The 27,494-nt window shown below is 38.0% G+C and overlaps 1 protein-coding gene across 7 annotated transcripts in view; it reads left to right on the top strand.

Moving 5' to 3' along the window:
• The window catches only part of LOC126266808 (hamartin), a 295,524-nt gene that overhangs the window by 161,298 nt on the left and 106,732 nt on the right, over window positions 1-27,494 (top strand). For all 7 annotated transcript variants that reach the window (XM_049971361.1, XM_049971357.1, XM_049971360.1 and 4 more), the window contains 2 exons: window positions 495-860; window positions 22,819-23,080. In XM_049971361.1, coding sequence (XP_049827318.1) covers window positions 495-860; window positions 22,819-23,080 — 628 coding nt within the window. The remainder of the gene's footprint in view (window positions 1-494; window positions 861-22,818; window positions 23,081-27,494) is intronic.

The following is a 27,494-nucleotide window of genomic DNA, read 5'->3' as shown; positions in this document are numbered from 1 at the left end:
ACTATAAAAATAATTTGATGTCCACCATTCTTTTTAACTTGATTCGTGAATCAGTATTTTAAAGAATACACAAATGTTAGTTTGATAAGTCTGCAGAAATGAAAAATCATTCTGATTGGAATAAAATACCTCATTACCTGTTCTTTAGTTGTATACCAGTGTATGGTGTCCATGTAAGATTCATGAGAGTTGTGGTTGTGGAACATGACAACAATATAATTGGATACCTATATAATTTTGTAATGTACTCAAAAATATTTATGTAGATGTACCAATGATTGTGAATTGATGTTAAACCTTAGCTTCCCCCATAACTAGCTGGGTAAGTTCAGTGAACAGATGAATATAAGTACATACCATCTTCAGTAGGCCCATGCCTAACAATTACTGTGATGTTCAAACCGTCTTTCAGTTTAGGAAAGCTTAATCTTAATATACTCTAAAGTAATTAGAACATGGCTGTGTAATCATTCTACCAATATTTATTTGCACAGGAGCGAGAATGTGACAGTGTTTTGGAAGATGTGGTTTCATCTGGCGGACATGTTGGAGAGTATGAAGAGTGTGGGCAAGAAGGAGGAGCAGAGTGTGCAGCGGGTGGACTGCACATGCCGAGCAGTCGATCAATGCTGGAAATGGTGCGACGCATCCAGCAGCAGAGGCACCATCGCCACCGTTTCTACAGTCAGTCAGTAGTGTCTGATGGAATTGTTGACAGTGTTGGGGGCATGAGTGCATTAACTGCCGATGGGGAAGTACAAGTACGCCGTGCAAACTCCTGCCCTGAAATGGAAAAGGGTCCTCTCGGATCTGGGTCGTCTGTAGGGGATGCACCTGATGAACGCGATGAACTTGCGGAGGTATGTCCTTACTAGCATATTCATCTTTCTTCTGTAGTTGGAAGTCGTAGAGAGTATTTGATGAGGAAGTGGTTTTTGTTCTAAATTTGCACAATACGATGGCTTGCAGCACTATGAAGAAATTTAACATAGGTCAAATACCATTGATTACAGAATGAATGGAAAGCAGATACAATTATGTAACACACAAGAAAAAAGTCAGTGACTTTCAGGGATTCATTAACAACTTGTGTGTGTGTGTGTGTGTGCTGAAAGCAGCTCGCTTGTGATAAAATGCCACTATCTGTGTGTGTTTTATTTATTTTTTTTTTTTTCAAAAATTTATCTGTATTTATAGCAACAGTTTAAAATGTGAATGTTGGTGGGAAGCAGATAGTTCTTTTTGGGTGATGGTGAACTGTTCAGTCGGAGCATACTTTCATAGTTACATGTAAAAAAAGTGCTAATTCTATTTTGACATGTGCTGAAGTACAAAAATTCAGCTGTGCTCCACTTTAAAATGGCTAAACATCCAAAATTGCAATATTTATTTTATGGAAAAATATTTTTTAACACTTGAAAGTGATGGTCATGTCTTTAAACAAATTTTATATGACCATGAACCCCAGTCACGAAAATTGAATAAGTACTCTTACTGTACGTGGCTGAAACTTCACCCACAGGAGTAAGCATGCTTTGTTGTTGTTCTGGTATTAGGTCCAGAGACTGGTTTGGTGCAGCTCTCCATGCTACTATAATCTGTGCAACTCTCTTCAGCACCAAATAAATGCAGCTTACTTTCTTCTGGATCTGCTTAATGTATTCATCTATTGGTATCCTCCTATGATTTTTACCCGCAACACTTCCCTCCAATACTAAGTTTGTGATCCCTTTATGCTTCAGAAAATGTCTTATCAATCAGTTCCTTCTTCTAGTCAGTTTGTGTTACAAAATTTCTTTGCCTCCTATTCTGTTCAGTGCCACTTCATTACTTGCACTATCTACCCATCTGATCTTCAGCTTTCTTCTTTAGCTGCACATTTCAAAAGCTTTTCTCCTCTTGTCTAAACCAGTTTATAATTCATATTTCACTTCTATGGAGTGTGACACCTCATTCAAATACTTTCAGAAAAAACTTCCGAACACTCAAATCCGTATTCGATGTTAGCAGTTCTTCTTCTTCAGAAACACTTTCTTTGCCACTGCATCTAAATTTCATATGCTCTCTACATTGGCTGTCATCAGTTTCATTGATCCCCAAATACTAAAACTCACCTACTTTAAGTGTCTTATTTCATAATTTAATTCTCTCAGTTACATCTGATTTAATTAGAGTACATTCCATTATTCTTGTTTCACATTTGGTGACATTCATCTAATATCTTCCTTTCAAGACACTATCCATTCTGTTCAGCTGCCCTTTCAAGTAAGTTCTTTGATGTATCTAACAGAATTACAATGTCGTTGTCAAACCTCAAAGTTTTAATTTCTATTCCTGAACTTTAATTCCTACTCCAAATTGTTCTTTGGTTTCCTGTACTGTTTACTTCGTATACAGATTCAGTAACATTGGGGATAGGCCATAACCCTGTCTCACCCTCTTCTCAACCAGTGATTCTCTTTCTTGCCCCCCTGACTCTTGTAACTGCCTTCTGGTTTCTATACAAGTTACAGGTAGCCTTGTACTACCATTATTTTACCCCTTCTGCCTTCAGAATTTTAAAGTGTGTATAGAGTCAGCATTGTCAAAAGCTTTCTGTAAGTCTACAAATGCTATAAACATAGGTTTTCCTTTCCATAACATATCTTTTTAATATAAGTCATAGGGTCAGTGTTGCCTCACATTTTCCCCCGGAATCCAAACTAATCTTTCCCAAGGTGAGCTTCTACCAGTTTTTCTGTTCTTGTGTAAGGAACTCATGTTAGTATTTTGCAGCCATGACTTATTAGGCTGATAGTTTGGTAACATTCATCCATGTCAGCAATTGCTTTTTTTTTTTTTTTTTTTTTTTTTTTTTTTTTTAATTGGAATTGAACCTGATATATATACACATATCAAGGGGAGGAGAGAAGATTGTTTGTAACTCAGAATTACTTAGAAGCCAGGCATAGATACAGTAATACATATATTTTTCACTGAAAAGAAAAAGAACATACAATGGCCTACATGTGTAAACTGTACAAATGGCAAAGATAAGAGTACAGTATTAAAAGAAAAAATGTTGTTCCCTCCTGCTGTAGAGAAATTAAGTACTGTGTTCTAATTTGGCACTGTACTAACAACGAAGCTGCAGTATTAAAGAAAAAATACATGGTCTTGAACTTGATGCTGCTCTAAATAACTCGTATAATTTGGTTTGTTGTCACTTACTTCATATGTTAAGTTAAGGTGTCTTCAAAAAGTGAGGTGACTATTTATTTATTCATCAGTATTCATATTGTCGCCTTCAAAGTAATTCCCCTTAGATACAATACACTTGTGCGAATGCATCTTCCAATCCCTGAAACTCTTCTCATAAGCACTTTTTGGTACAGCCTTGAGTACTTCCAGCAATGCAGTTTTTATTTCCTCAATTGTTTAAAATCTTTGTCCTTTCATAGGTCTTTTTAGTTCTTGGAACAGGAAAAAGTCGCAGAGAGCCAAATCTGGTGAATATGGTGGCTGACGCATGATTGTCATCATGTTTTTGGCCAAAAAAATCTCTCGGAAGCAATGATGAATGAACAGATACATTATCATGATGCAAAAGCCATGAATTGTTTTGCCACAGTTATGGACTTTTTTGTGTACTGCTTCTTGCAAACAGCACGTAATGTCAAGGTAACGCTACTTACTGACTGTATGATCTTGAGGCAAAAATTCATGGTGCACTACACCACAGTAATTGGAAAAAAGAAACTGTAAGCGAAACTTTGACTTTTGATCAAACTTGGTGTGGTTTTTTCAGTCTTGGCTCTCCAGGATGCTACCATTGGGATGATTGGGCTTTGGTTTGGACATCATAACCATAAATGCATGTTTCATCACCAGTTATGACTCTTTTGAGCAAATTAGGATCATCACTGACATCATTCAAGAGCTCCTGAGGGCTGCTCATTCAACGGCTCTTCTAATCAAAATTTAGAAGTTTTGGAACAGACTTCGCTGGCACACATCCCATGCCCAAAACGTCCAAAAAATTTGGATGACAAGAGCCAACCGATATGTCAACATGCTCAGCAACTTCTCTTATGGTAATTCGACGATTATCCAAAACAATCTTCTTCACAGCTTCAAAATTATTATCTGTTGTTGATGTACTAGGGCGTCCAGAGCGAGGTTTGTCATTGGCATTTTCTCTGCCATCTTGGAAGAGTGTGTACCATTTTTTTTTTAGAGCAGACTCACTGTATACTACTGTCAACATTTCAACTGTTCTAGAGCACTTGATTCTATTTTAAACACACAATTTGATGCAAATTCTTTGCTCCATATTTTACAATAATCAAAAATTGCTGATCACACTCAGATACATCTGTCAAAAACAAATGAAGTATGCTGTACACTTGAAATTGTGAACATATATTTGGGATGTGTGTACCAACATAACAAAAAAAGATTGATAATCGAATGTACATTCTCCATGAAATTCGAAAAGTCACCTTACCTTCTGAACACCCCTCGTACCCCATTTCATTTTGCAAACTTATTACGAATTCAGAGCTTTTTCACTACAGCTTTTTGCAGTGATGTATTGCTGCACACATTGATTGCACTTGACATCTTACTCAGTTTAGGCATTTCAAGATTCGTCATCTCCATCACTGTCACTTGAAGCTGGTCCATGTTGATCATCACTGTGCTGCTGGAACACATAAGCAATAATTTCCTCCTCCTGTGGTTCAGTGCACACACACAGAGATATTATCATCAAAATGTACAAAACTGTCAAAATCTGCACCCTCCAGTAGAGCTAGCTCATTATCAGACACGACTTAATCACCACCACCACCATCAGTGGCAGTCTCTTCCACTGAGGCAACAGCTTTATGGAAACAGTTGTTGATTGTTTAGGAGTACACCAGCAGCTGATACAAATTAGACGGCTTTGGGTAAGTTAATGAAGAGATTTTCATTTCCTTCATCAGTCAGTGCTATGAATTTTTTTTAAAGCACTTCAAAATTTGCAGTTACAGAGCACTAGTACAGTTTAGTGGAAAAATTCCACAAACATTTTGCAGAAATACTTGGCTGGAGGTGCTGCAACTCACTACATAAGAAGGATACTCTTTTTTTTCTTTTTCATTTTGATGTTAAGTTTTTAACCATTGTTCAGTTAAGATCATAGTCATCCCAGAATTATTGTTGGATTTTTATTCTGTAGGTTTCATCTTTGCACCTTTGAAACAATTTGGATTCTTAGATTTTTCTGTCACAAATAGGGGAAGTTCATCAGATCCACTTTCATTTGTGGCAAGAAGAAAAGTCACATGAATTTTACTTTTCTTCCCCACAAGGCATGTCTCCATTTTCAGCTAATGTTTTACTAGGAAGCAGACTGTAGAATAAACTGTTTTTGTCACAGTTACAGGTGTTTTGAGGTTGTTACTCTCTTAAGATATCGGCACTAGTGTTGTACTGTGATGTTGTCCACAGCTTTTGATTTGCCATAAATTGTTCTCCCTGTGATAACATGGTGATTCTTGTAACCATCCTGATGAAGCCTTGAAATCAGCAGTGAGGTTCATACCTCTAGCTAAACCTGTCGACTTTGCTTTGAGCATGTCACTGTTGATTGGAAGAGCTGCTTCAACCAGGTAAAAATTACATTTTTATAATCTACAGATCTCCTGTCTTGCTGATAACTGTGTTTTGTTGATTTTGCACCCAGTCTTAAAAATACTGTTTCTTTTGCTGATAACTGTACATAGTGTGGTATAGGCAATTTCTAAATCTGAAGCAGTTTCAGATTTTGTGATGTTTGGATTAGCATCCACTTCTCATATGAATTTTACTTCCTGATCTAGTGTGTAACTTTTCCTTTCTCTTTTCCCCCATGGCTGATCGAAAGCAACTAATAGAATGTCACTGTCCAGTGGTAAACTTCAACCATGACTTTTACCATGAAAGAAAGTTGTATTGAAAGCAACAGCACCAGGAGCATCTTTGTTTCCATGCTGCCCGCTCTGGTTAACCATGTCTTTGACTCTTGTCTCTGCGGTGGCACCCGCTTGCTGTATTTGCATATGTCAAAAAAGTTAAGGAAAATATCACAGGGCTTCTTTTCGAACAACAATACTCATTATGAATTTGCAGCATGTTGGAGTGACTGTGGATCAGTGACTTCTGTTGATTAGTACAACAAAAAACCAGTCCAAAGATGGAAATATTATTATTATTATTATATTATTATTATTATTATTATTATTATTATTATTATTATTATTATTATTATTATTTTAATTCAGTTGATGACTACTTTTGGGCTGAGACCTCTTTTTTTTTCCATCCTAAGGGCAGAAAACCAAAGCTCCACTCATGTATGGTACAGGTATTACTAAATTTTTAAGCACTTCCTAAAAATACAGAACATATTGTTTCACATAGTCAAAAATGCTGTGTAACATAGCCAAAAATGCTGTTTCTAAAGATGTGAAAGGCATGTCAAAAATGTGCAACAAACAGTTTCAGCGCATACAGATAACTGGCAGTTCACTGCTTCTGTTGCCGTATGGAAACCTCGAGACAGGGCCACCCTATCAGTACAGAGAAAACATTTTTTAATTTATTAAAATTTCACCAACCATCAGGAATATAACAATTATAATAACCATACAATTCAACAGTAAAATTAACACCTCTTAAAACCTTTTCCAAAAACTGTCAAATACTTAAAATCACTGCACAGTAAAACACAACAGCACAACATACAGTGTGTATTACAAAGTTGTATACCATGCTGGCATGTAAAAATCATTAAATGTAAACAACAACATTGGTGTCAAAAGAAACCAAAACAATAGGAGATTAAAAATCATCACTTCCGACCCGTTACAAGCATAAAAACTTTCTCATAACAAACTTTACACAGCCAGATGCGAAGCTGGGCATACAGGAGATCGTGGTCCAGGGGTTGGCAGAAATAACAGTGGGGTTGATTGTAGGAAAACACAGTATAAACTATAGATCATTTGGGAACAAAGAACTGACTAAATCAAAAATAGACATGTTTGTTCAACACTTTATCTGGCTCCCTTATTTTGCTCTTAAAAATCTCAAGTTCCTCCAAAACATCCAACTGCACAACTTTTGATGCATGATGCAGAACCATAAGTATATTTTCAATAGTACCAACCCTCTCCAATTCAACTTCCAACAGTCGTTTAATCTGCTTAGTGAATAAATTAAAAATAGATGTAACCTTGTCGTATGTGCCTTTCACAATCATGAAAACATCATCCGAAAATCTGTTATAAAAAACAGTGTCGTCAGAGAGTGAGATTAGGATAGCGCATGGTGCAGAAGACAAACTTAACAAAGATCTTATTTTTTTTGCATTTGTGATTGGTAGCATGTATTAGAAATTTACAATTTCAGTTCTTTAGCAAAAAAGTTGACGCCTATGTTAGTGTAAAATGAAGTGAAATACGAAGCATACTGAATGATAAGCTTAGACAATTATCTTTGGGTAGGACTGTGAATAGCGCTGTTCCTGAGTCACCTACTTCTGTTGAAAGGGTTGTTAATTTAACTAATATCCAGTTTACAGATGAGAAAATATACATTCTTAACAAGGAGTCAGGTTATTCACTTCAGCTTCTTATATCTGAGAGTAATTGTAGCAAATTTGATCACTGAACTTATGGCAGCATGCACATACGACAAGTTGGATTGTCTTGTGGAGACATTAGTTGATGTCAAAACACAGGAACTGTTAGCTAAGTAGCACCTCATTGCTAAGGGCAATAGGGCTAGGCATAGTGAGAAACTGGTTTTGGCGGGCATCAATTGTAAATTGAAGAGAATGCTTTAATAATAAAAGCCAATAAAGGAAATACATTAGTCATCTTATCAAAGGTAATGTACAGGGAAAAGGTTTTGGATTTTTTTGACAAATAATGGTATGTGGCAAATTAATAAGGATCCAATAAAGTTTGTGAATGTAGCTTTAAAAGGAAATTGATGGTTTACAGTTCTTGATGAAACCACGGGAAAAACGGAGTCTGATATGCATGAATCCAAATTTGCCTGTTCTTAACGTACAGATGAAATTAAATAAAGCTGCAAAAAGTGTGTGTTATAATTAATGGTAGGTATTCTCCACTTATGCTACATGACTAAGTTTCTTTTTTTGGAAACTGAAAGGAGTGTGTAAGTTCCCCAGTAATTAGGGTGTATGAAATTTTGCAGTTTTTGCTGTTGAATACCAGAAACTTAAAATGTCAGATGATATGGTAGTTGCATCTTTTGATATTATGAATTTGTACACCAATATACAAATTGAGGAAACCCTTTCCCTTATCAAAAATAACATTTTGCATTTTGCATTATGCTATTATGAGCAGTGGGGAGCCGATTGAGTTTCTTGATCTCCTCCAGCTCAGTCTATCATATAATTACTTCGGTTTTGATAATAAAGTGTACCAACAGCCAGAAGGACTTGCGAAGGGCAACTGCCTCTAGTGCTTGTTGGCTGACACTTATTTTGATAATTTGGAGAGTAGAATTTTTAAACTGAATCAGGATCTCTCTGATGACATTGATGTTTTTTAATATACATATACAAAAGGTTTGAAACAAATACTAACAAAGAGATAGAGGGGCTGGACAGTACTTACCTCAGCTCAGTGCAGCCGATAGATACACAAAAAACAACCGAAAATTTAAGTTCCTAGCTTTCGGAATAAATGTTCCTTCATCAGGGAGGAGAGAGGGAAAGAAAGGGAAGAAGGGAAAGTGGATTTAGTTACTCACAACCCAGGTTATGAAGCAACAGGGAAAGGAAAACAGGGAGGGTAGCAAGGATGGAGGCATGGTTGTCAGAGGGAAGCCAAAGATATTCTACTGTAAGTACTGTGCCAGCTTCAAACCAAAGAGGACGCATACAGAAGTAAAGAGGCACATAGTATAAAGATACACAGTTCAGAGGGACTGGTGTTGGGTGGGAGAAACCAAATGGCACATACAGTGTAGCAGGTCCCTAGAATTATGCTGGAGGGCATGCTCCGCTACTGGGTATTGGACATCTCCTAGGCGGACAGTTCGTCTGTGTCCGTTCATGCACTCAGCCAGTTTAGTTGTAGTCATACCGATGTAAAAGGTTGTGCTGTGCAGGTATGTCAGCTGATAAATTACGTGTAGTTTCACACGTGGCCCTGCCTCGAATTGTGTATGTTTTACCAGTAGTGGGGCTGGAGTAGGTGGTTGTGGGGGGGATGCATGGGGCATGTTTTGCAGCGGGGTCGGTTACAGGGGTAGGAACCGCTGGGTAGAGAAGGTAGTCTGGGAATATTGTAGGGCTTAACAAGGATGTTACGGAGGTTAGGGGAGTGACGAAAGGCAACTCTGGGTGGTGAGGGGAGAATTTTGTCAAGGGATGATCTCATTTCAGGGGTTTACTTGAGAAAGTCATATCCCTGGAGGAGTAATTTATTGATGTATTCGAGGCCAGGATAATATTGGGTGACAAGGGGGATGCTTCTGTGTGGTTTGGGGGTAGGAACATTGTTGTTAGACGGGGAGGAATGTATTGCTCGGGAGATCTGTTTGTGGACAAGTTCTGCAGGATAGTTGCCGGAGAGGAAAGCACTGGTCAGGTTATTGGTGTAATGAAACAAATTGAGGAATCCCTCAACCTACGTTAAACAACCACACTCCCATTTACTCTTCAGTCTTCTCCTCTTTCCCTTTCCTCTTTAGCCATTCACGCAACTTTTCATCCTACATAGTTGTGTTTATCTTTATACTATATACCTCTTTACTTCTGTAAGCATCCTCTTTGGTTTGAAGCTGGCACAGTACTGACAGTAGAATATCTTTGGCTTCCCTCTGACAACCATGCATCCATCCTTGCTACCCTCCCTGTTTTCCTTTCCCTGTTGCTTCATAACCTGGGTTGTGAGTAACTAAATCCACTTTCCCTTCTTCCCTTTCTTTCCCCTCTCTCCTCCCTGATGAAGGAACATTTATTCCGAAAGCTAGGAACGTAAATTTTCGGTTGTTTTTTGTGTATCTATCGGCTGTACTGAGCTGAGGTAAGTACTGGCCAGCCCCTCTATCTCTTTGTTAGTATTTGTTTCACATCTTTATATGATATTTTCCATTAATCATTTATATAAAAGGTTTGTTGGTAATGTATTTATGATTTTGAAGAGCACTTAACGACAAGGTTGCATCTGTTCTTAATTTATTCAATGAGCAGATTAAGTACTCATTGGAAGTTGAAGTGGATAGGAAATTGAGTTTTCTGGATTTCCTTATTATCAGAAGTGATGAGAGCCTTGGCTTCTCAATTTTTCTGCAGCCAACACAGTCTGCAAACAGTATGCAATTATTCTAATCACCCCAATAGATAAAAGGTAGCCTACTTTTGTACTTTGTGAATGACTGTTTAGTTTGCTTCAATTAGGACAATGTTAATAAAGAGTTAAACATTTTGAAGCAGGTTGCGGTGTTCTGGTTTCCGGTTTGTACAGGAAACATAGGGCAATGAAACCACAATAGACAGATGATGGAAAAAAGAACCCAGTGTTGCAATGTATGAGACCAATCTGTGTAAAGTTGGCCCACTCCTTCCCAATAAGATGTAGGGTAGTTTTCCATACGGTGGATAACTAAGGTATAAATTGAAACATAGGCTCAACAATCTGGCAAGTTGTCGGGGTGATAAATATAATTCATCCACTGTACATTCAGTTACAATACGGATACTGTGACTCATTTTATATTGGACAAATGGGTAGAAGTTTGTCACCCATTTCAAAAAAAAAAAAAAAAAAAAAAAATCATGTAGGCCAATTTAATAGGGCTGTGTTTGGACAGCATTTAAAAAATTAGGGTAATTGGGTTGGTACAATTGATAACACACTTAAGATTTTTCATCACGCGTCGAAAGATATGCAGTTGGATATTTTTGGAGTAATTTGAGATTTTTAAAAGCAAAATAAGGGAGCTGGACAGTGTTGAACAAACAAGTCTGTTTGGTTTAGTCGGCTCTTTGCTGTGTTGTTATAGTTTACCACCAACCCCATTGTTACTTCCACCGTCTCCTGGACTATGAACTCCTGAACTCCAGGACTTAGCCCCGCCCCCTTTCCTTCCCACATTTCTGCCTTCCCCTTGCTCCCAATACCCACCCCACCCCTAACACTCATTTTCTAATATTCTAATAGCGACATCTTGGTCCTAGGGCTCGTCGTCGTGTACAGAGTTCAGTTTCCACATTTTTTATCCACCTGACTTAACTGCCCACAACTCGTCCCCCCCCCCCCCCCCCCCCCCTTGCTCCTTCCACTTCCCTTTTGCATTTCGTATTGCATTTTGCATTTTGTAATGTATTTTTATACATTGCAAATTTTGCAGTATGCAGTTCAGTTCTTGCAATTGCTATTGGTTTGTCATGTGCTCCTCTCATCATTATGTTCTCTTGCTGATATACTGAGGAGCACAACTTTAGATTTCAGTATGCACTATTGTCTGTGGTGCCTATGGGCTGCTGCTGGTTGGATAATAAAGTTTGTGTGTTTGTTGTGCCTTTATGCTGCATATGTGGTGTGATCTATATGGCAATTATGAAGTTCGGTTTACTGGTTGACGATGTGGTCTTCACCACTATATTATTTTCAAAATTAGTTTTAGTTTCTTTGTGTTAGCATAAATAATTTGCACAAGTACTCCTGAGTTACATATGGTTTCTTTGTTGAGTATGGTAGTTCTTATTTATTTGATTATATAAAAAAAAGGACTAAAAGTCATTTGTGGTCCAGTTTCAGTTATTTTCTTCTATTACTACTGATAATATACTTACATTCTTGCCATGTTGCCCACTTGAACCCCCTGTATGTTCCTCAGTCTTCATGTTCCACCCTCCAACCCTCCCCCGCTCCCCCCTCCCCCTAAACTTCCATTCCCTCCCTATATGCCCATGAGTTTGGCTATGCTGCCTTTCTCAGGGTGGCAAGTACATTTTTGATGCTTTGTAAAAGACAACTTTGTGATTTAATGTCTGTTTTTACCTGGGACATATCTCCTATTGTTTAGGTATCTTTTAATACTAATGTTGTTAACATTTAATGATTTTTACATGCCAAAATCGTATACAACTTTGTAATACATAGCGTATGTGGCCCTGCTGTGTTTTACTATTCAGTCATTTTAAACATTTGACTGTTTTTGGTAAAGGTTGTAAAAAGTATTAATTTTATTGTTGATTTCTATGGTTATTGTATTAATTGTTGTATTTTGTTGGTTGGAGAAATTTTAATAAATAAAAAAAGGTTTCCTCTATCCCGATAGGGTGGCCCCTTCCCGAGGTTTCCTTATGGCAAGAGTTGCAGTAAACTGCCAGTTATCTGTATGCACTGTAACTATTACACATTTTTGACATGGTTTTCACATCTTCGTAATAGCAATTTTGACTGCCTTACATAAGTCCTGAAATGATATATACTTAAAAATTTGTTAATACCTGTGCTATATGTGATTGTAAATTTGATTTTCCGCCATGTTGGAAAATGGGTCTCACTCCAAAACTAGTTACTGAGTGAATAAAAAAAGTAAAATTTGCAACTTTGGACTGGTTTTTCTTTACACTGAATACTCATAAACTCAGTTTATTTCACTGGGATTTGTTACGTATAACAATGATTAAGAAAAGGCAAACCTACGTTTCTAGCATTTGTAGACTTAGAGAAAGCTTTTGACAATGTTGACTGGAATACTCTTTTTCAAATTCTAAAGGTGGCAGGGGTAAAATACAGGGAGCGAAAGGCTATTTACAATTTGTACAGAAACCAGATGGCAGTCATAAAAGTCGAGGGGCATGAAAGGGAAGCAGTGGTTGGGAAAGGAGTGAGACAGGGTTGTAGCCTCTCCCCGATGTTATTCAATCTGTATATTGAGCAAGCAGTAAAGGAAACAAAAGAAAAATTTGGAGTAGGTATTAAAATTCATGGAGACGAAGTAAAAACCTTGAGGTTCGCCGATGACATTGTAATTCTGTCAGAGACGGCAAAGGACTTGGAAGAGCAGTGGAACGGAATGGACAGTGTCTTGAAAGGAGGATATAAGATGAACATCAACAAAAGCAAAACGAGGATAATGGAATGTAGTCAAATTAAATCGGGTGATGCTGAGGGAATTAGATTAGGAAATGAGACACTTAAAGTAGTAAAGGAGTTTTGCTATTTAGGAAGTAAAATAACTGATGATGGTCGAAGTAGAGAGGATATAAAATGTAGACTGGCAATGGCAAGGAAAGCGTTTCTGAAGAAGAGAAATTTGTTAACATCGAATATAGATTTATGTATCAGGAAATCGTTTCTGAAAGTATTTGTTTGGAGTGTAGCCATGTATGGAAGTGAAACATGGACGATTACTAGTTTGGACAAGAAGAGAATAGAAGCTTTCGAAATGTGGTGCTACAGAAGAATACTGAAGATAAGGTGGATAGATCACGTAACTAATGAGGAGGTATTGAATAGGATTGGGGAGAAGAGAAGTTTGTGGCACAACTTGACTAGAAGAAGGGATCGGTTGGCAGGACATGTTTTGAGGCATCAAGGGATCACAAACTTAGCGTTGGAGGGCAGCGTGGAGGGTAAAAATCGTAGAGGGAGACCGAGAGATGAGTACACTAAGCAGATTCAAAAGGATGTAGGTTGCAGTAGGTACTGGGAGATGAAGCAGCTTGCACAGGATAGAGTAGCATGGAGAGCTGCATCAAACCAGTCTCAGGACTGAAGACAACAACAACAACAACAACAATGAATTACAGAAGTGTGCGTTACATGTGTGTAAGATTTATTTAATGCATTTTTAAGGTACCTTTCACTGGGACCGACAAAACTTTTTGTATAAATAAACAGGGCTATGTCAGGTTAAACTGTATTCATTCTTCTTGAAATTATATTAGAGTCATTTTTCATTCCATAGACCTAAAAATGAGATGAGTCTCCTGGGTATGGAAGTAGTCATAAAATCTAAAATTAAAAAAAATGTAAATCATTTGAATATAATCCTCACTACCCTGATCATTTGTCAGGAGACTGATAAAATATGTGAGTACATTACAGTGAAGAGGGACAGCAAATATTTACAGAATTGATACATTGTCAGAATTAAACATAGTCATTCACTTTTAATAAATTTCCCATTCACAAAATACCTAATCTTGAGTGTGGTGACGAAGTGCTGTCAAAATTGAAATCTTAACAGGTATTTTTATTTGTGCTGGTCTAACAGTCCCTGTTAAGATACTCATCTGTAGAGTAGAAGGAATTGCTTATCGAAAAGTATTTCAAACTCTGTTTAAACTGTGCTTTATCTGAACCAAGTTTTTAACGTTTGTGGGAAGTTTATTGAAAATGTGTTTCCCTTTTTGGACCAAGTTAAGTGATTATAGGTCTATATGTAGATTGTTCTTATCCCTGTTATTTATACTATGTATTTAGCTGTTGGTTGTAAGTAGACACGCATTACTTGCAACAAATTTCATTAAGAAATAAATGTACTGAGAAGCAGTGGTTAGAACACCCAAGTCCTTGAACTGGTTTCTACACAATATTTTTGAATTTATGCCACAAATGAGTCTTGTTTGCATACTTGTGTATGCTAAATACTGTTTCTGTGTTTGATGATTTTCTGCAGAATGATCCCGTATGAGATAATAGAATAAAAGTAAGCACAGTATGCAAATTTTATTACCTTTATATCTTTATCTAACATCATTTGCATTGCAGATAAATACTGGTTCAGGTGCTTCAGCCCTTCCCAACTGAATTTATTGTTGAGTTGTAATCCCAGAAATTTAATACTGTTTGTATGTATATAGGTTACACACATGGGGGAAGGAAACTGGAACTGCATAGAGTGGATCTTACCAAAGTTTAACAGTGAATTAGCTTTAAACCATTTATTAACATAAGTGAAAATTTTATCAGCGGTCATTTGTAAATTTGTATTTGATTTGCTACTTATTTGCAATGTTTGTATCATCTGCAAACAAAACAAACTTTACATTTGGCAGTATAACAGATGAGAAGTCATGAATGTGTTATGTACACAAGAAAAAGCAACAGACCCAAGATGGAACCTCTAGGAACACCACATGTAATTAATTCTCAGTCAGATGATGACTGACCACTTACTCGGCAGGTATTTTGCAGTGAAATCCTTTGTTTCCTGTTAGTTATGTAAGACCCGAACCATTTCGCAGCACCGTCAGTGACACCATAAAATTCTGATTTGCTTGTGATTAACACAGTCAAAGGCTTTTGACAGGTCATTGAAAATGCGTTTTCTAATGAATTAAGGACATTGCCACTGTACATCTAAATAGCCGTCTCTATATTGGAATCCTTAAGGATTCCAAACTGAGTATTATTTGCAGTCAGATACTTAAGGAGACACTTGAACACAACCTTTTCTTTGAAAAAGCTGGCAAAAGTGAAATTGGTTGATAGTTCAGTTGTATCTATTTATCCCCCTTCTTGTAAAGAGACTTAGCGTCAGCATATTTTAGCCAATCTGGAAATGTTCCTCTGATAAGAGATTTATTACACAAATAACTTAAAATAGAACTCAACTTACGTGAGCGCTCTTTGATTAACTTCATTGACATGTTGTCATAACTACTGTACTAGACAACTTTGATTTTAAGGATTTTATGATGGATGCTAGTTGTTTGGGATACATGAGTGTAATTTCCCTTTTACTGAAGTTATTTGTAAAGACTGGTCACAGAATCTCCATGGCACTGTTTACTGAACCTGATAACCCCAAGCTGTCAGTAACAGAGACATAGTACTTCTTTAAGAAGTTTACAACACTACATGCACTTGTTACCAATGTTTCATTTATTTTTAGAGCTATCTCTTCCTCTTCCTTTTTGGCTCTACTTGTCACTTTTTTCACTACATCCCACACAGTTATTTTCAATACATTACAATGCTAAAGTCAGAGCTGTTCCTGGATAGTAAATATAGCTTCCTTTTTGTCCCACATGATTCCTTTATTCCTTGTGTAACCTATGGTTTATTTTTAGACTTCTGTTTGATTTGAGTTACTCTTAGCAGAAAACAATTTTCAAAAGAGGAAGTAACTTTATTAATGAATGCTTTGTATTTTGCATTTGAGTCAAAAGTATTGTAAACAACTATCCAGTTCATGTCTTTGAGCAATCTCCTAAAATTCTCAATTTCTGAGTGGTTTTTTTTTTCTCCCCCCCACCCCCTTTTTTTCCCTTCATGAACTCAGATTTAATAGATTCTTATCCTGATGATGCATGTCATGGGCATATAGCCCATTTACTATTGGTTTTGTGATACAACTTTTTTCCCTGGATTTGTGTACGGAGATGTTATCAATATTAGTGTCAGAACATTTACATACCTAGTTGCAAAGTTCACAGTAGGAATTAAATTGAGTGACAATGTTACTGATTGCAATAATTGGTCACTGACAGACCTTTTCAATAAATCCACATTAAAATCACCAGAAAACACTATTTTCTTGTTTTTTACTGTGAGATGGGACATCAGAGCCTCCAGATTTTTTATGAATAGGTTAAAGTTTCCTGAAGGTGCTCCGTATATACTATTATAAAGGACATATGAAATACTATTACTGCTGCACAAGCTTCTAAGTGCTGTTCTGAGTGCAAAATTTATTAGTATTCTTGAAATCAAAACAGTTTCTGTCAACTTCTCATTTCTCCATATTTTTTTCTACAGAAGTAAGAAGCTGACTTGAATCCTGTAACATTTAACTTATTTTTACCAGTGGTCGTATGATGTTCCGACAGGCAGATTATATCACCTGGTTTGCTCAATTGTAATTCAACACAAATAAGCAACCCTTTAAGCTTACCCATTACTCCTCGAATATTGTAATGTTATAAAGATAACTGATTTTGTGCGCTGGCTGAATTACAATTGGGTGGACCTAATTTTTCCTGTCAATTTCTGAATATCTGTAGTTTCAGTCAGGTGGTGTTCGCATGAATTGTCTACAGTAAAATTTGCTTTCTGGTAGTTTGCTTTATCAGTGTGGATATCGTTTTCAGCCTGTCTCTGAACAACTTTTGTTTCTGCCTTCTCTGTCTTCAAAAAATTGCTGTTGTCACTTGTAGCCACTGATACTTTACCACTTGTGATAGTGTGCCCTGCCCCCCCTCAAGTTATTTGCTATTAGCCCAGGTAGTTTTCCCTTACTTTTTCTGTTGAGGTGAAGGCCATGCCTAGTACAGTCCCACCTACTGCTAGTCAACATGAACCAACCACACCAATAATAAGCTCCATATCTGATGCGATCATCTGTTCCACCTCTAAATTAATTCTTCTAACAGGAAAGTTTAAATGATGCCAATCATGGCACCTCAGAACATACACAAGGACAACACCAGAATGTCCCACTGCTGAAGCCATCTTTACCATGTCACCCTCAGTTTAACAATTAGGGTCCTTGCCTGTGCTGTTGCGTGCTCCATCCACTATTACCACTGTGTCTTCCTTTCTGAAGTCTTTACAATACATAGTGAACCTACATCCTCTGTCACCTGACCCAGACTTACAATAGGTTTAAAAAAACTTGTGGCCTCGTAACCCGACCTTAATTCATCCTGCAACAATTGGCCAACACCTCTACCATGCGAACTACCTAACAACGAAACTTTCTTCCTCTTCACAACATTTTTCTGACTCGTTACTTCTCAAACACCTTCTGAAAGCTTGTTGTGTCCTGTTTACTCCTACAGATACTTATGGCTCATCAGTTTCCAACTGTAACAACAGATCAAACCCATTTTCCACATTAACAACAAAACTGTCTAAGAAAGTTCCACTCTTACTTCTTCTATAACCTGTTGTCGTTTCCCAACTCTCTTTCCCTTCTCCCCCCTTAACCTTTCCTTAACTATTTCTGCCTGAAGGGCAGCAGCCTCATCCACCTGTTCCACTAGCTTCCTATCTCTACAGCAAATCTTATTACACAACCAATGAACCTTGTTAATTTCCCTGATTCCCACACTGCCACAAACACACACATGAAAAAAACTGCAACAGCCCTCACACCACACCCTGGAACTAACAATCTTAAAACAAATCACACACTTCCCACTCATGACAAACAAATTTTAGCTTTAGTCTAACTTTCTAGACTATTCAGTTAATATATTAAATTTCACAGAAAGTTGAACCTAAAGTTCAAAGTTTAGTCCAAAATTTGGATATTAGTTCAAAACTTCAGGAGAAATAGAAATGATTAAATCTGTATTGTTTATGTGACAAAGCAAAAGACTGTGAGCCTACACTATAGAACTTTTCACGTTGGCTACTTATTAGATAATCAAATGGATAGCAGGAAAGAACACACTAACAACACGAACTGTACTTCATTGAAATAATTATGTAACTCCCAGAATACAATAGCATAAACAAAACCTAGTCCAAAATTCACGCTAAAAAATGTTTTTTTCTCTTTCTGAAAAATACGCAGATAAACAAGAAACATTCAACAGATAGTTTGCAATAGTCATTAATGTATGTATGTATTTATTTATATAATATTGCCTTAATTAATTGTTATCACACAATTAAACCCTTACCTTTATTAGAGCTCTGAATGTGCACAACTCGTCAGCTAAATTCATAAAAGTATGAAGGTAATTTGTGTGTGTCATATATCTTGCGCACCAGATGAGAGAGTTTTGTCATGGCTGATTCTCTCGAGGCTATCAGTAATTCTGATGGAATATAGTCTATCCCTGGGACTTCATTTAGACATAAGTCATCTTCCATCTACATCCTTTTCCATTTCTATAATATTGTCTTAAAGTTCATCTTCCTTGTATAGACCCTCTGTGTACTTCTTCCATATTTCACTTATCTTTTTTTAGAGCTGGTTTTCCATCTGACCTCTTGATATTCATAGAACTGCTTATCTTTTCTCCAACCACCTCATTAATTTTCCTGTAGGCAGTATCTATATTTCCTCTAGTGAAATATGCTTCTAACTCCTTATGTTTGTCTTCTAAGCATTCCTGCTTACCGTATTTACTCGAATCTAAGCCGCACTCAAATCTAAGCTGCACCTGAAAAATGAGACTCGAAATAAAGGGAAAAAATTTTCCCGAATCTAAGCCGCACCTGAAATTTGAGACTCTTAATTCAAGGGGAGAGAACAGTTTTGGGCTGCATTTCCAAATCGAAACAAAGTTTGTCCATTGTAATATGAGACACAATTTCGGTCGAATGAATGACGATATAGCTACAGTAGTTTGGTTCGAGTCGTAAGTTTAGCAGTTAAGCTTTACCAGGTAGCCATTGCTATGCGTCAGGTGCTCCGTCCGTATTTATACGGGTACCCTTCCTTTTTTTACGTGCTTTGTCTGGTTTGAATCGATTGCTTATTTTGCTTTGATCTGATAAGTGCCTTTTTTTTTGTTATAGTTGTTTACGTCACTCTAAGCTGAAAATGCAATACTGTACTGTCATGCATTGTCTGTCGCATTCTGATAGTGCGTGTTTACAGCCTGTCACTGCTCACGGCATGGCTTGCTTTTGTGCGCACCACCGCCCCTTACAATTTAAAAGAAAAAAGAGAGAGAGAGAGAGAGAGAGAGAGAGAGAGAGAGAGAGAGAGGGGGAGGGAGGGAGGAATTGTCTCATTAGCGAAACAAAGGCAAGAGACTGCTATTTGTTGTTACTTACACTGCTGCTTTCTGTGATAATTATCAACAAGAACCAAATAAGGGATGCGTATGATGGAACATGTTCTGATTGAGAGTTAGGCAAAAATTTTTCTCAGTTAGAAAATCTTCGCGGCCGCTTCTTTAGTACATCAAATTCTGCACAGAAATTAGTCATCTTAGATTTAAAAATCCAGTCAGTTGCCGCGCTTCGTTTCTGACTGTAACACTATTAGGCATAAGAATAATACGAATATAAACATGACACAATACGTATATTCTTCCGCGTTTGCTATTGTCTCACTCTATTTTTGTAATTTATTAGGCAGACAGTATTTAAATGAGATAGCAGCAAACACGAAAGAATACATGACAAAATGTTTATATTCGTATTATTCTTATGGTGAAGAGAATACTGCATGCGATTCACATTTCATCAGATTCCTATTAGCAACCATCTCTTCTCACCGGGTAGGAAAAAATTCAGAACGTAGAGCTGGCCATATTGACAAACATCCCAAACAGTCTTGCCAGTTGGATTTTCGTATTACATTGAAATTCTGCTACATTCAAAGATGAACAATACGGAATTTGTATTTACTTCGTTGGGTAATGTATGAAAATGCAGTGGTCGAAACTCGGGGCGGAGAGAAAAAAGCTCGTCTTTCACCCTTTTTTTTTTTTTTATTTACTGACACACAGGTTTTGGCGCCAGTATTGATCTTTGTGCCTATAAAGCATGCCTGTGTAGCGCTACATAATTTCGATGGCAGTAGTTAGTTGTGGCGGCACCTACCAACGTTTTTCAGAACTTCCGCTTCCTTTGCACTCGATTCTAAGCCGCAGGCAGTTTTTTGAATTGCAAAAACCGGAAAAAAAGTTTGGCTAAGATTCGAGTAAATACGGTAGCCATTTTGCACTTCCTGTCAATCTCATTTTTTAAAAATTTGTAGTCCCTTTTGCCTGCTTCATTTGCCAAATTTTTATAGTTTCTCATTTCATCAGCTAATTCAGTATCTCCTGTGTTATCCAAGGATTTGTTCTAGGCCCTGTCTTTTTACCTATTTGGTCCTCTACTGCCTTCAATATTTCATCCCTCAAAGCTACCCATTTTTCTTCTGCTGTATTCCTGTTCCCTGCTCTAGTTAGTTGTTACTTAGTGCCCCAGTGAAATCTCAACAACCTCTCATTCTTTCAACTTATTCACATCCCAGCTCTTTAACTTACTACCTTTTTGCCAATTTCTACGGTTTTAATCTATAGGTCATAGCCAATAGATTGTGATCAGAGCCCACAACTGCCGCTAAAAATGTTTCAATTTAAAATTTGGCTCTGAAGGCTTCTATCTGACCATTATATAGACCAGTCTGAAACCTTTCAATGTATCCAGGTCTCTTCCACATAGGCTGAGGAAGGAAACAAGCAAAGTCTTTTGTAGATAAAAAGCAAATATTTCAGCCATAAAGCTTCCAAATAACTTTTTTTTTTTTTTTTTTAATTTGAAACCACTAAGGATACTTCTTCAGACACACAGCATGAAAACGTTTTAAATTTCTATGTGTATTTACAAACAATTTAGTTGTGAATCCTGCCGGAAAATGGTACAAATTGTGCCAAAAGAAGGTGCTACCATTTTTAGGTCCCTAATAATAGTCTGTAAGTGGTAATTCTGTGAGAGGTATGTCTACTGAATTGACAGTAGTTATTCTAAAACATTGGACAGCCTGGGTGTGCTTTATAAAGGGAATGGTTTCCTGGACTTGTCCAGGCAATTACTGGGCAAGTTCCCAATGTCCAGGAACACAGCACTTTTAAGATATGAAATGAATTAAGTTTGCATGATTCAGAAATACTTTTGCTTCCATAGGACGGGGGAATGATGAACTAATTGGATTACTGTTTATTCAACAATAAAAAATACCAAATGCAGGAACAATGATTGCTCATAAGATTTTAATGCTGAAAACGCAAATAGAGATTCATCTCATACCACTCTTAAGTTTCAAAAAAATTCACTTGTGGATGAAATATTTTTAATTTAAAAAGTAGTCTGGTTTGGTAGACATATAACATCCGCCATAACTATTTGGAACTTAGTTCAAACTTATGGTATCAGTGTGGCATGCTCAAAATCTGTAGACAGCCCAAATGTGTTAGCTAAATAGATTTGACTTGAAAAGAGATGTGATACATGTGACTTTAAAAGAAAGGTGATGCCACTTTTGCACAATTTCTGTAGTATTAACTTAAATCAAAAGCAGCATCAGTGGAAGCTCAGCCAGAAATTATTTTCAAAATGTGTGATTTGTGTATGACGTGATGCTTGAACATGTAATGGCATATGTGTATTAGCCAAAACGGTGCTGATATTTAGCAAACACTTTGGATTGTTAAGTTACAGATAGAAAAAAATTCGCAATTGCTGTTTTTATAAATGTACTTATTACAGAACTGAAACGTTTAGTTTCTCTCTCAGGTAAAAATATGTGCAGGGTGGTTGTAGATAATTTTTTGGGAGTGTATCAAATACCTAAATATGAGAACAATTTGCATAGTTTGTATTGTCAAATATAAAAATACATGCTCATCCACTAAAATGATCACACTAGCATAAAATGAAACTCTCAACGGTATTTCTGTTGTTTTGTGTTGTATACAAAAGTCATACATACCCTGTAGCATTTCCTCTTCAAAATGTTTGATGGTAATGATATAGTGCATGTGCAAGGCCCATCTGTGCAGACTTGAACATAGTTAAAAAAAATTCCTACTTTTAAATATCTATTGGTATTACTGGGTTTTTGCCTGTTGAAGGTAAGTGATGTCCAGCCGTTCTACCTATTTGTAATTTTACAAAAATCATAGTGATACATTTTTATTGTTACTGAACTTAAATATGAACTTGTTGAACCTTGTAACACAACAGATAAAAACAAGAATCTGTATTGCATATTAGTTTTCACACACTGATACTGGTTTGTGATGCACTCTCCAGTCTCGTATTTATATAGTTTCTTACTTACTAGTGTTTGCTGTCTCAAATGTAACTAATGTGTTAATTGTGTATAATACTGGTCTGTTAATTTCATTGACAGGAAGAAGGGTTTGGTTCTGTTCAGAGGTCTGTGTCCATTGGCACACAGACTATAGATCGTTGGGCGCCTTTGCCGTATGAACATCTTTTCTGTGGTGTTATGGACTCACATGAGAAGGAAGAATCTAGTGATGTATCAGCCACTGTACCGACTTCTGCCTCATTACATAATTCAGACCCTGCAGCCTCTTCATATGCTCTTGTCGACAAGTACATAGAATGCTTACAGTTGCAGCGAGAAGCCAGTAAAGTGAGCTCATTGTGTGAGTAAAATCCCAAAGTTTTACATTAATTTTTAAATTTTTCCAGTGAACCGAACAGTCACAAAAGTTTAAGGCTTGCTGTTGGCTGTAAACTACATACATGATATTTTGACTGGGCAACTTCCAGCCTTCTTCAGGTGAGGCATTCAAGACAAGACGACTTCACCTGTACTACCGCATAGTATTAAGAAGCTGTGTTCAGACTGAATACACAATGTGCACTACTAAATTGTGGGATGGGAGAAGTCTTCTTCAATCTTAGTTGACTCACTGGGAGATAACTGGTAGGTGCCTCTCAAAAAAATTGTGTATTTTAGTTCATGCTGACTGGCGACAATCCCAAAACTTATTTGAAGATCATCAAAATTTCATTTCAAGCTGAATATTAAACTGCACTGTGCATTTAATCTATTGTACTACATATGCTAATCACTTACAGGTTTGTCAAGTTTCTCTAGAAGTGATGTTACACTTAACTGAAACAAGGCATCAGAATAAATACAGTTCGTAAATAGTACTAGAACCTAGACTTAAAAAACTTAATGCTTTAGTGGCCTCAAGAAAGCAAGACTGGCTCAGTATCTTTCTTGGGTATAAGTCTACACTAAGAATAAAAGAGACTAATCACTGAATAGCAGAAGCATTGAGTACACACACACACACACACACACACACACACACACACACCTAGCACTCCTAGGAAATAAAAGCATATGGTGTACCGTCACAGCGAGGTAGCATTAACAATCCTCGAGGTTACATTAAATTACCAACATGGCACTGATTAGTAATTTTTTTTTTTCTGCTTGGTTGAGAATCCAGGCGCCCCAGTAGCTTCAGGCTCACTAGGTAGACAGCTGCACGCAGCATACAGTGGAAAATGGTGCTAGACTAGTTCTACAGAAAATTTTGACTGGAGATCCACGAACATGATATAAGACATTTCATCAGTTAATCTGAAGACAACCATATTTAGTCCCTGGAAACCAATATCAACAAGGGCAGATACCCACAGGATTTTACCAGATTGCGAGAAAAGAAAATTACAGTGACAGTATTGAGAGACTAGTCTTCTCAGATAGTTGTTTTTAGAATGACAGAATGGTTGCACATTATAATTTAGTCAGTCATATAGCATTAGAACTTCACACAAGTGTCATAGACCCCTGAACACAAAATTAGCTCAAACATCATGTGCTAACAGCATGGATGCCGAGTCGTCACATATAGGCACAACAAAGCCAGTTACATTATAAGCTTTTGGCCAACAAGGCCCTCGTCAAAAATAGACCTCCCCCCCCCCCCCCCCCAACACCCCTCCCCCCCCCCCCACCACACACACACACACACACACACACACACACACACACACACACACACACACACACACACACACACACTCTGCAGGCTCCTGCAGCTGAAACCAGAAACTGCAGTTTTGTGTGTGTGTGTGTGTGTGTGTGTGTGTGTGTGTGTGTGTGTGTGTGTGTGTGTGTGTTCGTTTGTTTCTGACAAAGGCCTTGTTGGCCAAAAGCTTACATTGTGACAGTCTTTTTGTTGTGCCTATCTGTGACTCAGTATCCCTGCTATATTGGTGAGTAGCAATTATCCTTTTCATAATATTGTTACATTCCTCCCTGGATGCCGGCCGGAATGGTCGAGCGGCTCTAGGCGCTACAGTCCGGAACCGCGCGACCGCTACGGCTGCAGGTTCGAATGGATGTGTGTGATGTCCTTAGGTTAGTTAGGTTTAAGTAGTTCTAAGTTCTAGGGGACTGATGAGCTCAGAAGTTAAGTCCCATAGTGCTCAGAGCCATTTGAACCTTCCTGGATTTTTCAATGTTTAGTTTCTGTGTACATCTATATTTGAATGTTTTATCACTGTAATTCAAAACTTTTTGAAATCACTCTACTTTTATCACACAGAAATACCTCATTCCACATCCGTCTGCCCAGGCATGGCATACGTCATACATACAATCAGAAAAGTTATGACAGAGCTAGAAATGGCTCGATCTAACTTAAAAATTACAACTGTGTCTAAGACAGACAATTGTTTGATGTAATAACAACTTTTAGCAGCAAAACATCAACAGAATACTCATTTGTCACCACTAGCAGGCACAACAAGCTGCATAACTAGTAATGTAAGCACACATTATACGCAAAAATACAGGCGTAGAAGACACAATTAGACTTACTGCCTTTATCCTTTGTTGTCCATAGGTAATCCATCATACTAATGTCGTACAATATCTGACAACTTCCTCCTCAGGCCACTGCACAGCCTTTCCATATGCCTAGCTGACCATAAAATCTGGATAAAAACTGATCTCTCGCACAGTCCATAACGAGCATGCCAAGGAAGAATCAGCAGTCTCCTTGTGCCAGCTGACACTCCCTGCCACTCTGCCCTTAGAAGCTCCAGTTTCTGGTCCAGAATGGCCATCACAAGTGTGCCACTCCATGGCACTACAGATAACTCCCATCTGTGTAGTTCTGAAAAGTTTGTGCTGGAGGGAAGGATCCAGGTAGTATAGGTTGTGAAGTAGCCATTGAAGCCGAGCTGCATGTGCTTGGTTGCATGTTGTGACACTGGGTGGTGAACATTGTTCATGGACACAATTTTGCAGTGGCCATTCATGCTGGTGGACACCTGGTTGTGGTCATGTCAACATAAAAAGTGTGCAGTGATTGCAGCAGAGATGAAATATGACATAGCAATTTCCACAGGTGTGATGGGATCAGATAAGCCTGTGACAGTACTGAAGTAGATGATGCTGAGTGGCTGGATTGCCAGGACTTGCTTCTTGGTCTTTGACCAGGATTTGATCCCTGTGCCAAGGAGTTGGGAGTGGTGGTGGCGTACTGGAGAGTTTCCTGTTTCTGAAATAATATATGTCTTCAGATTGGGATTGTTGTTTCCCTTAAGCTCTGAAATGCTGCCTCTTGAAATACTGTTCAGACAAATGGTGTATTTATTCTTGATATGGACTACTTCAACTTCTACTGTGCTGAAATTTGAAGCCCTAATCGGTTCTCAGTCTTCACTTCTAAAATGATAGAAAGTTCTTATGTTCAGTACAATTATATTGTCTCTTCAGTTGCAAGATTGTAAAGAAGGTAACATGCATTTACCCTGTATAATGTTCATGAAAGACAGTTCTGCACTGTCTCAGCGATGTCATGGTTTTTGTTATCTCCCCCCCCCCCCCCCCCCCCCCCTCTCTCTCTCTCTCTCTCTCTCTCTCTCTCTCTCTCTCTCTCTCTCTCTCTCTCTCTCTGTCTCTGATGTTGCATGCTTAACCTACACATCATCCTGGTCCATTCCTATGCTACTCCCAGTCCTCACCCTTTGCTTCAGGGGCCATATCTCTGTGGAAGATACAAGGCCTGCCCAATCCACTCACCAAGCACTTAGAAGTCCAGTTCTGTCACAGGCTTACCAAAGGCAGGGCCACTTGTGAAAAACAGCAATGTCCAATTTTTTCTTATTTATTCATTTTTTTTACACCTCACCCCGCTCCCCCTGTCATGACAACTAACCAGCTGTCCACCCAAATGAACACCTTCAAACTATGGCCAGAAACAAACTTGACCAACAAGTGGCACAATGTAGATGCTTCACAACTCAGAGCCTTCCCTCCAGTACCAGCTTTGCAGGCATACTTTATCTTTGTAACACACCCTTCTTTCCTGTAACCCCCCTGGCCTCGGTCTCTGCTAACCAAGTGTTTCGACACCCTCTATCCAACTTTTTCCCCTCCCTCTGTCCTGTCACTGATGGGTCCCTCTGAGTGATGGACTAAGGCAGTGATAAATTGGCATGTTTGAAGTAACACTGTTTGTTGAATATGCACTGAGTTTAGTACATTTGAGTGCAAACTCCACACGTGCAATATAACTGGAAATATTCTCCTGTTAGAATTAAGGAATACGACAGAAATGACATGTGGTGTGAGTGATACAGCAGAAACAATCTGGAGTGGCGATTACGTCGCCAATGTCCACAAGGACGAAGACCCAATCATTGGTAAAGGTGACGAGCAATACAAGCAGTCCGCCAGATCAGTGGTGGCATGTCAGTGTCTGGTACCCCAGTGATGGCACAAGGTGCCAGTGTAAGTAGTTCTGCAGCAGCGGCAAGCATCAGGATCCATGGTGTAGTCTCACTGTGTGGCTGGCGATCCGTCTGGGAACCAGAGTTGAACAGCTGATGAGGGGCTCAGCGACTGAACAAGGGAAACTCCCCGTCACATCCCCCTCAGATTTAATGGTAACATGGCCCAGTGGACCGCTCGTCAAAAACTGAACATAGGTCAAGCATGAAAACAGGAAGATGATGAACTGAACTGTGGAAAAAAGAAAAAAATAGAGTGAATGGTCCAAGGACAAGAAGTGCAATATAGAACTG

Source organism: Schistocerca gregaria, chromosome 4 (genome assembly GCF_023897955.1).
Source record: "Schistocerca gregaria isolate iqSchGreg1 chromosome 4, iqSchGreg1.2, whole genome shotgun sequence".
Classification (NCBI taxonomy): domain Eukaryota; kingdom Metazoa; phylum Arthropoda; class Insecta; order Orthoptera; family Acrididae; genus Schistocerca; species Schistocerca gregaria.
This window is presented reverse-complemented; position numbering and strand designations above follow the sequence as displayed.